The sequence below is a fragment of the Anastrepha obliqua genome, chromosome 1 (genome assembly GCF_027943255.1).
Source record: "Anastrepha obliqua isolate idAnaObli1 chromosome 1, idAnaObli1_1.0, whole genome shotgun sequence".
NCBI classification, from domain to species: domain Eukaryota; kingdom Metazoa; phylum Arthropoda; class Insecta; order Diptera; family Tephritidae; genus Anastrepha; species Anastrepha obliqua.
This window is the reverse complement of record NC_072892.1, coordinates 78672614-78687936: the sequence shown is the minus strand read 5'-3', so window position 1 is coordinate 78687936 and position 15323 is coordinate 78672614. Positions and strand designations below refer to the sequence as shown.

Genomic DNA, 15323 nt, shown 5'->3' with positions numbered 1-15323 from the left:
GCGCTACGTGATTAATGATCTTGGCCGAGCTCGAAAAAGCGCCGCCATTTCCTTTTTCCTCCAATATCTGAATGCAATTAGAGATACGAAATGAGATCAAGGCCGTATCATCCGTTATTTGAAACAAAAGGGAGGCTTTTCTATTCTTCTTCTCCTTTCAGAGGATTCCGCAACGAGTGCCTTAAAAGTGGAACATTTTTTATCTCTTCGTACTACATCACTTAGCAAATGAAGTCACAACGTATGTAATCCAGTGTAATCCTGCTACTGTACGTCGGTATATCTATTGCAATAATATCACAAATCGCTCGAAAACTCCAACGACCCCTCATCGAAAGAGAATATTACCCACGCATCTGCATACTGATAAGTTTATAAGGAGAGAGTTTTGTTTGTTGAGGGAATAATTTTACTTTTCTATTGCCTACTTAGTCCAAAGCTCTACTTATGGGCAAAAGCAATTCTTAACTGGGTTTTAAAGTTGATATTGCTATCGGTGTTAGTGTTGGTTCCTGATTCAACCGAGTCCTCTACTACTTATAATTTATAACGGCAAGAGATACATTGTTTGGTACTCGTTCACTTCCAATCCCATATTTTATTTAATAAAAAAATAACACAGTCACTTACTTAGCATACTTAGGCTTTCCATCCAATTTTTATACACAATCTAGTCTTTTGCGTATTATCAATTCGAATTTCTAATATTCCTAACAAAGCTATAGCAGTACTTAGTTACCTTAAATAAACACCTGCTGGTCATACTCTCCTATCACCGTTGGGTTCAGCAGAATTCCCTTGCCTTCCTTTGGAACAATTAAAGTTGAATATATTTATATAAATATGTACATAGTGGCCACAATGTAAAGTCCCCTCTATGCCAGTATTGCGGTCGCAATGCAGTAAATGTGACGAAATAACAAAATCCGCATTGCCAAAGTTCATATACTCATGCATGCACAAGCATATGCATATGCTTCAATACACATAAACAATCAGGATACCAAGCATAAGAGCGTCCCCACTTATGCACGTACATACATTTTTTCCTGCTTTGCAATACAACACACCCTTTGTTTTGTCACCTCAGAACCCAACATTGTGACAGGAGTTCATGAATTATGAATGTCGCAGCAAGTTTTCGTTATAATATTTGAACAAGTTTCATTTTAACATTTTGTATTTCTTAAGCTGCTCTACTAATTTTTGGGCAAATTGTGTAAGGATTTATTGACAAAATATGCCGATTGACGTCAGTTTTATTCATTGCATTGTCTTATTTATACTTTTAGCAGATTTCTCCTACTTATTTATTTGGGAATTATGCTTTATGAGAAAATGTATAAGATATTTTCGCCGACTGGCATGCTTTTAGCGTTCCATTTCTCTTGCTACTTTTAATGTGCAATATTGTCAGCTTCACAATGAAAAAGGTAAGTAATTGGGACTCAGGTGAAAAAGTTGTGTTCGGAAATTTTTGGAAACACCACCAGGGGTCCGAGGACTCTTAAGAGAAAAAAAGAGTCTCGGTTAATTTCGGCTTGTAGGAGGACATTAGCACGAAACTTTGGAAGCGCTAAAAAATTAAATATCACTTTCGGTTGGCACAATTGCAAAATTGAGCTCAACAACATTGGACAAAATTCGCCTTGAGGGGAGTTAAGAGCCAGCAAATACTAGGAATAATATAAAAACTTCAATTGCGGAGTACTTTTCGTACGCAGTTGGCTTTATTTTCTGTAATGGTTCTGTGTGTCGTCTGTGTGCGTTGTTTGTAGATAAGGATAGTTTTATATTACATTTTCCTTTTTCCTATCATTAAAATAAGCGTCTGTTGAATTAGCCATAAAATATATATATAATTGGCTCATACACCCTTTTTGGGTGTTTGGCCGAGCTCCTCCTCCTATTTGTGGGGTGCGTCTTGATGTTGTTCCTCAAATGGAGGGACCTACAGTTTTAAGCCGACTCCGAACGGCAGATATTTTTATGAGGAGCCTTTTTCATGGCAGAAATACACTCGTAGATTTGCCATTGCCTGCAGAGGGGCGACCGCTATTAGAAAAAACTTTTTCTTCATTTTGGTCTTTCACCGAGATTCAAACCGACGTTCTCTCTGTGAATTCCGAATGGTAGTCACGCACCAACCCATTCGGCTACGGCGGCCATAAAATACTCTCCATAAAAACCCCATCCTAAATCATTAGCATACCATGAAATAAAAAAAAGTCACAACCTTTATCTGAGATATTTGAAGTAGAATTAATTAACGTAGCAGCAGGAACGATGCATAATTCAATGTGTAAACATTCTTTATCGTAAACAAATTATGTAATAAATATAGCATTCTAAAAATATCTTATGGCCGCTGCATTTTCAAACTTACGTACAAGTACCATTAAAAATCGCTACAAATACCAGAAACAAAATTTTTTGTTTTTAAAAAATTATTCCGAAAACAAACTATATGTACCAAAATCGTGGCAATCATGAAAGAAATCGATTTAGTTGAATCTGTCCGTCTGTCAGTCCATTCAACACGATGACGCGATCAAAACCCGTTACATATATTACTCTTTATCCAAGGTACCCTCAAGGGTATAGAAAATGGGCGCAATCAGTCAATAACCACGTCCACCTGCCAAATAATGGTAGTTCTCCAAACAGAGAAAAAAAATACATGATATCTCTGTCTTATATAAAGCAAAATTTCTGAAATTTGCTACAAATAAATACGACGCAAGTATTATAAAATTTGGAAAAATGGCCGGTGAAACTCCTACTTGTGTTTAAAAGCGTGTATCTCAATGACGGTTTAATAAAGCTCGACTAAACTTGGTACAAGTGTGGCTCCCACCTCATTTAGATCCGACATAAAATTATAGGGATCGAATGAAAACCGCGCCTGCTTTGTGTATGTTAAGACTAAATTTCCGCCCATCCATCTGATGTTACAAGTTTTAACTCTTATTACTTATGAGTTTGATTGATTCCAAAAACTAAACGCCAGCTCAAATTTATTTGTATTAAAATGTGCGTGGGTATATGAGTTTAGTGCAGGCCAGCGTCAGCACTTCCTCACTCGTTTTCAAGTTATTTTTTTAATAGATAATATTCCGTCAGAATACTGTAGGAAAACACTATCTCAAACACTAAAAACCATGAGTTTTCAGGTGCTAGTACAGTAGATTCTGTTTTTATGCGGTATATACGTTCCGCAAGAAACAGCATAAAAAAAGCTACCAGTTCTATAGTAAAACTATGGATAGGTTTCAAAAGTGCTAAGAACCGCATAAATCTGAAATAATGTAATAAAATCGCATAAAAAAGGGTACTAGTCCCATATTATAACTATAGATACGTTCCATAGACCGCATGAATCTGAAATAATTAAATAAAATCGCATAAACAGAAAATTGTATTTTTGAAACTTATATCTTTATTTAAGAAACGTCAGAATCGAAAAATAAATTTAAATCGTCAGAAATAGAATCAGACAATATCCGCATGTTGCGCATTCGTTTAGGATTTGGCGTAAAATCACTTTTGTCACTTGAGGAAATGTACACGTCTGATTTAGATGGTGATGCAGGCGGTTCCTTACTTGTAGGGTTAGCATTTCTGATGTAATCTATGATGAGTTTTTGCTTAGCTGGTTTAGAATCTTGTTTATACAATTCCCGATAGATCGACATGAATTTTTAAATTTTTTTAAAAACCGCACTATCTCAAAACCGCATAAAAACAGAATCTACTGTACATACATATATACATACATACATATATAAACACATACATATATAAATACATACCATATATAGCGGTACTAGTACCAGTTGTTATAATTAAATATTTTTGTTCAGCCATTTTCAAGATTACGCACAATTACATGTTGCTACACACTCATCTTCCTTAAAGACATCAGTATCGCTTATAGATAAGTTAGCATATTGAATCAGTCATCAAAAGGAGTAGCTAAAGCAACAGCCAAATAAGTAATTGAAGTGCAGCGCATTGAAGTTGGTAACAAGGCCGAGCTAGCCTACACCAACATTTATTTCAGCTAATAGACGCACGACTGTCCGCTCGAATCCGCGGCCGCTTACGCCACATACCACCCAGCAATTCCTTTTACAGAACACTGTGAAGTCCGTCGCAGTAGTCGAACTTCGGTGCAGGTAGTAAATCAAAAACTGCAGTAGCAAGTTGCAAGCGTTAACTATTATCGCTATCAAAGTGAGTGCGCGTGCGCAACCGCCACCCAACGACTAAAAAGCCAAAGCATAACCGCATGGTATGGATAAGTTGGCAGTGCACTCAGGTTATCTTTTTACATGTTTGCGCTACTAGCCAACCGTAATCGAAGCGCATGTGACTAGTGAAGAAGCGAGGTAAGTATGAGATGAGAACACAAGCAAATTTTTGTTGCTGCTTTCAGAATGTTTCTTCATTTGCCTTTATAACACAACGAGACCATTTCAACAATTATACGCATTTACTTTTTCTTTACCTTCGAAACTTTCCTTTGAAATGCATTTCTTTGCTATAAATATTATATCTACGCAATTATGTCTACATTACCAACACCAGGATTTCATATGCAAAAATTAACTTAAGCGAAAAATAAAAAATAAGTGGAAAAGTTCTTACCCATGTCTGTTGATATTCCGCCGTATTGTGTTAAATCTGATCTTATCTTACCTGAAAAGAGATGAGAGTAAACAAAGTAGATTTAGAAAATATTGCTTAAATAATCGTTTGTGTACAAAACTTTTCACAATTTAACATTTGTATGTACGTATGTATAACCTCAATTAAAAATTAAACGAATAATATTTTTACACCGATTGCATTTTTTTCCGTTAGTTTTTGACGCCAAACTTGAGTTTAAAAGTCCCCCAAACAACGTAACGGATACTTCTGAACGTAACTGAACTGCCAAGCTTTTCTGTCTACCGAATTTGTATGCCTACTCGCTGTTATGTTTACACCGTAAAAGTGCAAAATGTAAACAATGGAATTACTGCCACAAGCGCATTGCACAGCACTTGAAAATTGAAAAAAAAAATGTGAATGTTGCGGCGAGGCAATGAGGCACTGACGCAGAGTGAGCAGTGCGACGTGTGCTAAGTTGAACGCGTTGCGGCATGTAGAGTGTAAAAATTTGATTTAGTGGCTGCGATAGACCACGTGTTTAAATATGCTAGGCCGTGTCTGACGCCCCGAAAACGGCGTCCTTTGGCTGCCAGCTGTCAGCAGCAGTGTGTTGGGAAATAGTGAAGAAAGGGGGTGTTTGAAATAAAGTTTCGGAGAAATATTTGTTTGAGTAGCGCCTCAGCATAGCGATTTATGTATTTTTCTATTTTTTAATAACAAAATATTTATTTACTGTTACCTGTTTCCAACAATTTTTTAAATATTTCCTTCAATTAACAAAATATTTAATACTAACAAGTACATTCAAATTAAGCTCAGCCACATTTTAACAAATATTCATTCCACTACAGATGTATAAATTAAAGTACAAATTCGGCACCGAACAACCGTTCTCAAATAAGGCAGAGCTAAAGCAAAGTTAAATATGCCTGCGGCCAGCTATGGTAATGTTTTCAACGCTACGAACACAGCAAAACATACCTGCAAAGTAGCCGAGGCCACCACGAAATTAGTATACGAGTACAATAAATAAATCATTATTAAAATCAAAATTTCACCCAATAAGCATATTTTAAAAAAATGTATATTAGAACTTGTTATTGTATCTTCTATCTGTTGTTCAATAGTGAGCTATTGTATTTCTTGTTCCATACCGCTTGTGCGTGAAAAGATACAAATGAATGTATATACATACATACATATGTGTGCTATACATACACACCTACAAATAACCGAATGCGTGTGAGAAGTTTCGCTGTGTTGGCGTCACGAATGATTTGTGGTTGTACAATAAATTCAAAATCGCTCATAACAAAGTAGTCGAATGCGCGCTAAGCACGAATTTACATTTTTGCTGGTGGATGTGAATTTTCAACACGTTTTCATTCGCAGATTTGTATAAGAAATCGACTAAGAACGCCATAAAGCATATTTTAGTGGCTACTGTTTTTGGGCAAAAATGTAAATTTGAACAAATGCACAAATTCCATTTAAATTTGTCAGCATTTAAATATTTACATTGTATTCATTAACACTATTTCTTGCAAATATTTGTTTACTTTGCTCATGAGAAAAGGGAAAATCAAAGCGTATGAGTAACTAAAGTCATATTTTTCTACGCTGCTTTGAAGATAAACGATACGAAAGCGCAGTGGCGTCTATGTAGCAGTCAGTGAGACGTGGCCAGACATGGCCTGCACCTTGTAGATACACATGGTGTATTTATTTGGGTCGGCAATTAAGATTTATATCAGCTAAATTTGATGAGCAATAAAACTCAGGCAGACTGCAAACAACCTAGCTTCCCAAGAGAGGAAAGGGATGGCGAAGAAAAACGAGATAAATTAAAAACCACAGTAGACTTAAACAGCTGACTCCATCTGCAGCAACGGCCACAGAAGACTATACTGCAGAGCCGACAACAACACACCTTCAGAGAGTACAAAACGAAAGTAGTAAATATTTTAAATTATATTTGATCTTGTTAGCTTTTCAGACTAGCATTTTTTTCATTTTTCTTCTCTCTCTGAGTCGTTACTATCATAGTTTGCTTTGCCTGCGGCAATGGATGAGGAAATGTGTACGGGATATAAAGAGCAGTGCATGTCTTGGGGGAGAAGAATGTGACAGTGCTGCTGGCATGTGCAACGGCATTGAAGTGCGCTATAAAAATGATTTTAATGCGAATTTTATTCATTTGCTAACAGCCACAACTCAAGCTGATGATAGATAGATATTTGAGTGTGCATTATACTTATATGTATGTATATGCATATACAAGTACATGGCACCTTGATAAGAACTTGCACAGTTTTTACTGCAATAAGTATATTTCCGTGTGTTAACAGCGGCGATGTAAGCTGAGGGCAGCAGTTGGGAGCAATTTTTATTTTGGATAGAAAAGGCATTTCTAGTTTGTATGGGTGTACGAAAGGAAGATTTGGAGAGAGACCAGTTGTATAGAAGAGAAATGAAGGTAAAATCTAAAATGGTAGAGAGATATTGCCCATTTGTTAATCGCTGGTAAGGTTGGAAAAGGACGCAGAGCTTAAAAAAGCTATTAGTTTTATTTTCATGTATTGGACTCTACTCTATTACCACCTTTTAGTAGTCCCCTGATTATTCTGTTTACATAATTATAAGGCATTTTTGCAAGAAATTTTGACGCACTTAATCAAAGTATCGGTCACAGTACTCATATTAGCAAAACAGTATAGATATTACTCGTACTTACAAGTTACCTGGGAGGCAACAGTTAATTTAAATGCATTATTTGACTGTATATACATTTTCTGTTCGCGGAAAATTTCCTTTATAAGTTTAAATCATATTTGTTAAATTTAAACTGGGTTACAATTTACTAATTGCTCTCAAAGAAAGGAAAAGGTTGCATGCGCGATGTATTAACGTTTTCTTATATAAAAAGAAAAAAAAAACTGAAAAACAAAAACTGTGTGTAGGATTGCACTTCGCTGATTTTCTTGAAGAGGTTAATAGTCCAAATGAACCAGCAGTTTAACGATAACAGTGCTTGGCCGTATTTCAATGTAATAAACCGGATATGTGACAATGGATGAAACATGGATCCATCACTTCACTCCGGAAGCTTAATAATCGGGTGAAAAGGTTATGGCCTCGGTATTTTGCGATGTGCGAGATGTAATATTCACCCACTATCTTGAGATACGTAAAACCATCAACGGTGAGTATTGTATTGGAGCATTTGAAAGCCGAAATTCCAAAGATTTCAAGGCAAAAAAAAATGTTCTTTCATTAAGACAACACACCGTGTCACAAGTCAACCAAAGCAATGACAAAACTTCGAATTGGTCCCACATCCACTGTATTCGTGAGATTTGTCTCGCAACTACTGGCTGTTCGCTGGCCTAAATAAAAACTCACTGGAAATTAATAATTAATAATTAATTATGAAACCAAATGCATATATTATTGTATTTTTAGTCTAGGGAAAGAAGCATGCCCTACAATTACAATGTGGTTATACCAAAATAAATTTATTTTGGAATTCACTTCGATAGAAGACCCATGTGGCAGAAAAGGGTAGCTAAAAGCAAGCTCAAAATTAAAAACCTATATTAGATGCTTAATTCAAAATCAGTATTGCCTCTAGAGTACAAAGTGATGCTGTACGAGCATAAAGCTATGCTAAACCAATATGGGCATATGGTATAGAAATGTGGGGAACTGCTACGCCTTCAAATATCGAAAAAATTCAGAGAGTACAATCCAAAGCCTTGCGAATAATTAGGAAGCTCCATACTTGTATAAAGAACGCAAGTATTCATAGAGACATTTGCATACCTCATGTACCCGATAAAATAGTACGGTTGAGCAAAAAATACCCACAAGCGTTAGGGAGCCATCCCAATAAACTAGCCCGAAATCTACTTCTAAATCAAGCTCATTTGCTAACAGCCACGATTGAGAAAAAAATACATCTTCAAGCCTGCACTATCTTTATTATCTCATCTCGCACGAGGGACCGTCCCCGACGGCAACGGAATCTCGGACATTCCGGCTTGCAGTACGAAAAATTTGAGACTGGAAAATTGTCCCTTTCAGCTCACTCCATCCACATGTTTACATGGTGTTTCACCGAGATTCGAACCTGCATTCTCTCTGAGAATTTCGAGTGGTAGTAACACACCCATTCGGCTAAGGCGGCCGCCGTCGGCATTTATTTGGATAAATACTTGCATTACAATGACTACATAAATCTTCAAATCCAGACTAATTTAAAGGCTATTTTACGCTTACAGAAGAAAATGGTTTTCCTAAAGCTCTAGTGAGACAAATTTTCTTATACGTTTGCTCCGTTTGGTATAACATTCCACCTTCTTAAATGGAGGGTGTCTTCTTATTTCAAGAGCCCCCTGTCAGTGATTAAATAGACTACCCATCCAATTTCTAATTGTTTCATCTTAAGTTTGATTGGAGAGCATATGAAGTGCTGCCTCAACGATGTCCACAAAATGTTAATCAAATGAATGTGCACCCCCAGAATTATCCTTTTACCTTGACAAAACCAGTTTCATACAAAATATATACAATTTTCAAACATTTATCATATGTATACTTAGAGAAGCCAATAATAAAATAGCCAATTCAAATCTACAAAGTGGACATTTCGGTACGTACTACGTTTCAGCCAGAGCCCGAATGGAACATAACTTCTTTACTAAATCTTGCTGATTACTGACAACATACGACTCAAACTAATACAGTCATACTGTCTATGTGATTGATCGCTTTTATATATTATACTTATTTTTAATCAGTATATCTTAAGCATTCAATCATATGTCGTTTTTATTTCCTTGTTTCCTTCTACCCTGTAACCAAAATACAAAATTTAAAATCTACGTAGTTATAGATAAACTAGTCATGCGAGGGCTGTCATTGTACGCAGCATTTAATTTTCCTCCTACATTTTGTTTGCTAATGTTGTTTAAAACTGGGTTATTAATTTCAATATATACACTTAAAAAAAGAGGTTAGAAGGACTGCCAGCAGTACCTACTGACGATATATCATTAGAAAGAATTTTCGTTATTTTTTCTTAAGGTTACTACTAACTTTACAGCCGTGAAATGTTGCTAGCAACATTGATTGTCAAATGAGAAGAAACGTCAAATTTATGAGCATCGCCCAAAAGTAATGACAAATTAAATAAGTGTGAAAAAATGTTGCTGCTATGGTGCACAGTGCTTTCAAGTCGTGAACTGAGTACTCCTTTGCCATGAGATACAAACGATATTTCACGTATATTTCACTTCAATGTAATTTATATATGTGTTTTTATCCACTTTGACTTGAAACGCGAACTTAGTATTATGCTTTAGAGAGCTAGGGACTCTTGAAAATTTTAAAGCAGTTTTTTCTGATATTTCGTTTTTCTTGTGACGTTCTTCCACGTATACTACGTAACGGAAGCACTTTGCAAAGAAGATTCTGATCGTATTGTTTAACTCAATTTATAATATATTTACACTTATGCTCTCAGCCAAACAGCTCAAAATGATGCACAATAATCGATTTATTACGTGACAGGTCACAATTGATACATTAGTGATCACAACCTCCTTTACATAAACACTGCAATTAATGCAATGGCACACAACTTCAACTACAAAAGTTTCACATAATGACCCATAAATTGTGCTCGATTCGAAAATCAATTGAAGTGCAATTTAAGGGGCGGCGCTGACGAAAGCGTAGCAAAGAGAACTGTCAATTAAAATACAGTAGATTCTGTTTTTATTCGGTTTTTTTTATGCGGTTTTCAAATAGTGCGGTTTTTAAAAAAATTAAAAAATTCATGTCGACCTATCGGGAATTGTATAAACAAGATTCTAAACCAGCTAAGCAAAAACTCATCACAGATTACATCAGAGTACAAGTATGGAACCGCCGAAAGTGATTTTATGCCAAATCCTAAACGAATGCGCAGCATGCGGGTATTGTCTGATTCTATTTCTGACGTAAATTTATTTTTCGATTCTGACGTTTCTTAAATAAAGATATAATTTCCAAAAATACAATATTTTGTTTGTGCGATTTTATTGTATTATTTCATATTCATGCGGTCTATGGAACGTATCTATAGTAATAATATGGGACTAGTACCCTTTTTTTATGCGATTTTATTACATTATTTCAGATTTATACGGTTCTTACCACTTTTGAAACGTATCTATAGTTTTACTATAGAACTGGAAGCTTTTTTATGCTGTTTCTTGCGGAACGTATATACCGCATAAAAACAGAATCTACTGTACAACATACAACTAATACACGTAGAAGTCACAGAGCGAGTAAGAGCTCGAATCGAATTCTGGAGAACTCATTTGGATGAAGTCGAATCGAAAGCAAATCGAAGTCATTTTTTCCATACAAAACGCAACGTCATTCCGGCTTCTATTATCTATATGTCATCGAATCGAGTGTTCATATATGGACGGGGTTGGAAAAGCTCCACGCCCATAGTTTTAGATATGTAGGTGTAGATAAAAATCATGTTCATATAGACTCATCAGCATAGTAAACCATTTTGTTACTTTTTATTAGGACAGAATATGGAAGGGTCATTTAAGAATTTTATATTGTTTGAAAAGTTAATGGAATAAAATGCGATTTATCCCCCATCTTAATTTGAATGATTTTACGTAAATATAATATATCTACTACACCATGTTTGCATGGAGCTGCTTAATTTATTATTAATTAATTTATCAAATAATTAGAAAAAACAAAGCAGCTCTTCCACTGGTGCTACCAGTTCATTGTGACTGGAAGAACTTGAAAATAATTTTGCATTACGAAAAAAGTTTTGAAATCATTATTTCATTTTTATTTGAATTAAATAATAATAAATTCATCAATAATGAAAATAATGCGACAACTGCAGCATTTAGATTCCTACAAACCCTTTATAAAAAAGTTATATAATATTGTAATATTATATCAGACTCCTTTCAGCAAAGATACAATGAAGCTCATGACAGTTTGGAGAGAACAGCCAAAACAAACTTTAATTATGCGAGTTTTATTTATGTATTTAATCAACGAGAATTTACCATTTTTATACTTACACATCCATTTGTATGTATACATGCATATACATTTTGTCAAAAAAATATCGGGAATTGTTCATTTAAAAAGCACGCGTTACACATATATCTAAATTTTGTTTGCTGGAATGTTGATACAACTATCTTCTATAGTGTCGCAGAGCTGAATTTCTTTAAAAAAATTAATCGGAAGAAGGTGGCTGAAGACATGCTTAAGCTAGTGAATTCGGACCCAACGTTTATCCAGCGCCCAGCGCATCATAACAGGTGATGAGACGTGGGTATATGAGTTTGACATGCAAACCAGTCAACAGGCGGCTGAATGGCGCTATCCACATGAGCCGAAACCCAAAAAACCACGCCAAAGTCGGTCAAAAGTGAAAGTCTTGCCACTCGTTTTCTTTGATTATAATGGTATTGTGCAATTGGAATTCGTTTCAAATGGTTCTACGGTAAATAGAAAATATTATTTGGAAGATATGCGACGTTTGAGAGGGAATGTGCGTAGGAAACGACCAAATTTGTGGAAAGACAACTCCTGGTTCATATTGTGAACACTTTTTAGCCCAAAAACTCGACAAATACCATTGAACAACCACGGAATTCACCGGATTTAGCCCCCTGTGACTTTTTTCTTTTCCCAAAACTTATATTGCCATTAAGGAGAATTCGCTGAAGGAGCTGAAGAAGATCTTTCTCTTCAAACGTGTTTAAAAGGTGCTTTGATGACTTGAATAACCGTTGGCATATGTGTATTGCTTCGAATGGAGCCTATTTTGTAGACGACAAAATAAATTTTGATGATTAAACAATTATTTTGCGTTTTTTTGAACAATTGCCGGTACTTTTTTGGCAGAATGTATACATACATACATATTTACATCCGAACTGTTGAACTACGTAAAAAATAATATTCGTAATTCAGTCAAACCAATGATTTACGGGAATAAAGTAAATACTAAAGAATCAAAAAAATAAATAAATAAATAAGTTTAGTTTCCGCAGCACATTTTTGTGTCCATCATTCACTGACGAGTTCACAAGCAAGCAAATTGTTCACCGGAAAGAATCAAAATAGAATTCGATTCAAAGTCATTTGGCAAATTGGGTATTTATCGTACATACGTCGTCTGTTTTTTTAGATACAAGAGAACTAGGAATAACGAGAGCTATGGTTTGACAGCTGAGAATGGCAATGTTGGCATTTCTGTTCTGTAAGATTAGGGAAGTCAATGGCTCCAAACTACGAAAATTGAGAAACTTCGCTAATCGCAATACTGCACGCTTAACAGTCGATTGATTACAAAATCAATTTGGCCACAACTTTCTTTCCAGAAATGGTTTAACGCCTCTGGATTACTTTTAATGGGGATGTGTTAAGTCAGTGGCTTATGCAGACAGAGCAGCAACTCTTTAATCATTGGAAGCCATACATTTATTGGGAAGATTAAATTATTTATCAGACTATAATAAAAAAAATATTCACTCTAAGAATATTTCTGTTTTGTATTATCATTTGATATTCTCACAGACTTGGAATTGAAAAATCTGTGCGTCTCCTTAATACCAGCAGTGTCCCCGGGCGGAAGTACTGGCAATTGGGGAAGCCTGTAGGCTACTAATCACGGATTTCTCTTTTAAGGGCAACATCGCTATTCTTTCGGATAGCCAAGCTGCAATCCAGGCTCTGGAATCGGCTACAACAACCTCTAAAGTGGTGGAGCAAAGTAGGAATAGCCTTTCCACCTAGAGCGAGATCCATAACGTTACCTTAATCTGGGTCCCGGGACATCGGAACAATGAAGGTAACGAAAAAGCTGATGAACTGGCAAGAGGGGGATTCGCCATGAATAGCGTTCTTGCAATACCGGTTTCACACCATTAGGTGCGGTCAGAATGCAATTTCCCTGAAATACCTTCTAATCGCAGATTATAGATGAGGAGACCAGACGAAATGCAAAATCAGCAGGACATTATGGCCCACCTACAACCTCAAGCAATCGTCTGCACTGATAAACATGAAACGACGGGACACCTGCAGACTTACGGCAGTCATAACTGGCTTCTGGTCTATCGGAGAACAAGCCGCCAAAATGGGTATCCCTCACAATACATACTGTCATAGTTGTAAACAACCGGAGGAAAAAGAAACAATCTCCCATTTCCTCTGTGAATGCCCTGCCCTATGGAAGGACAGAATGTTAACCCTGGGCAAACCGCTGTTCGAGAGTCTCGAGCAACTGTCTGGCGTAGACGTCAACAACCTAATAAGGTTCCTAAACCGCACAGACTGGATATAGTCTTGCTGTAAATAACTGTTAAACAAGTTGGTAACGAGGATGCGGCAACCAAATGGTGCGGAAGCGCTAGTTGGATTCTGGATGAATCACCACTCTAACCAACCAACCAACCCATTATCATTTGAAGTTCTCAAGCTCTCAAAGAGCACCTAATGTATAGTCATACAAATATTAAAGTTTAGTAAGTTGTTTTCAAAACAAAACGGAAAACTCTATTTATACTCCGATAAAGCTCATACTCGAAATATGTCTTATCCACCTAAAAATAAATATCCACTGGTATATACCCGCGCTGCAGTTGAAAAATAAGGAAAAAGCGTATTTATGGTTCGATTTGGTTCGTATTGATATATGGCTTAATTGGCAAGGAATGTAAGGGATATAAGAAACATTTTTGTTAGACAAAATGCTACGGTGCTGTTATAATAATGAAAAACACTTAGCGGGACGAACCGTGGGTAATATCTAGTATATGATTATATAAGTATGTACGTATGCATATATCTTAGAATAATAGATTTAAAGGCAGTGCCATCCGATGCAACAACAGTGCAGTTTGGCGCAAGCATTAATAATAATAACCGCACCAATTTAGATAAATATCATTCAAATCACAACGATTTATTGTTTTGCTTACTTCGCTACCGCACGGTGGCCATGTGGAAAGATGCCACTTTCAGTGCATCCATCGCCACCATCATAACCTTTTAATGCCATTTTTGGCTAGTGACTGCGTGCCAGCGTTGCAACCAGTTGACGATTTATGTCGCGTTGCGTGTTTGTTTCATATTTGAGTTTGTATTTTTTACCACATTTTCACTTGTCGTTGCTGTGAACTGCTACCGGATGAATGGTTGCAAGCCTTTAGTACGGCCAATGCTGGTGAAAAGCAAAGCAAATGCATGGAAATCGTTGACTTCGCTTGGTCAGTAGGCCACGGAAGCTCTCATATTTTATTTTAATTATCATATTATTCATATACAAATTTCACTAGTACCCAGCTACGAATGCCTTTTGAGTTCAATGCTTCTTAATTTAAGAATTCTATGCTTTCTGCTGTGGTTACTTCATTTCGTTTTCAATGCATTTACATATTTTGATTTTTACCTTAACGCGTTGCTTGTGTGTGTGTGTGTGAGTCGTTGCATTGCATGACCGTTTTTGAAAGTTTTGAGCCTGTAGAACATTAGTGTCAATTTAATGTTTCCTTAATGACACTTGCAGCGTCGGAGGCTTAGGGGATGCAGAAAAGCCGGTAACTTGTTATCAGTTTAGT

General features: G+C 36.2%; 1 protein-coding gene across 1 annotated transcript in view; it reads right to left on the bottom strand.

The window, feature by feature from the left end:
- LOC129235478 (homeotic protein ultrabithorax-like) overlaps positions 1-15323 on the bottom strand; it is a 109408-nt gene that overhangs the window by 65133 nt on the left and 28952 nt on the right. Inside the window, exon 2 of the mRNA XM_054869348.1 lies at positions 4651-4701. Coding sequence (XP_054725323.1) covers positions 4651-4701 — 51 coding nt within the window. The remainder of the gene's footprint in view (positions 1-4650; positions 4702-15323) is intronic.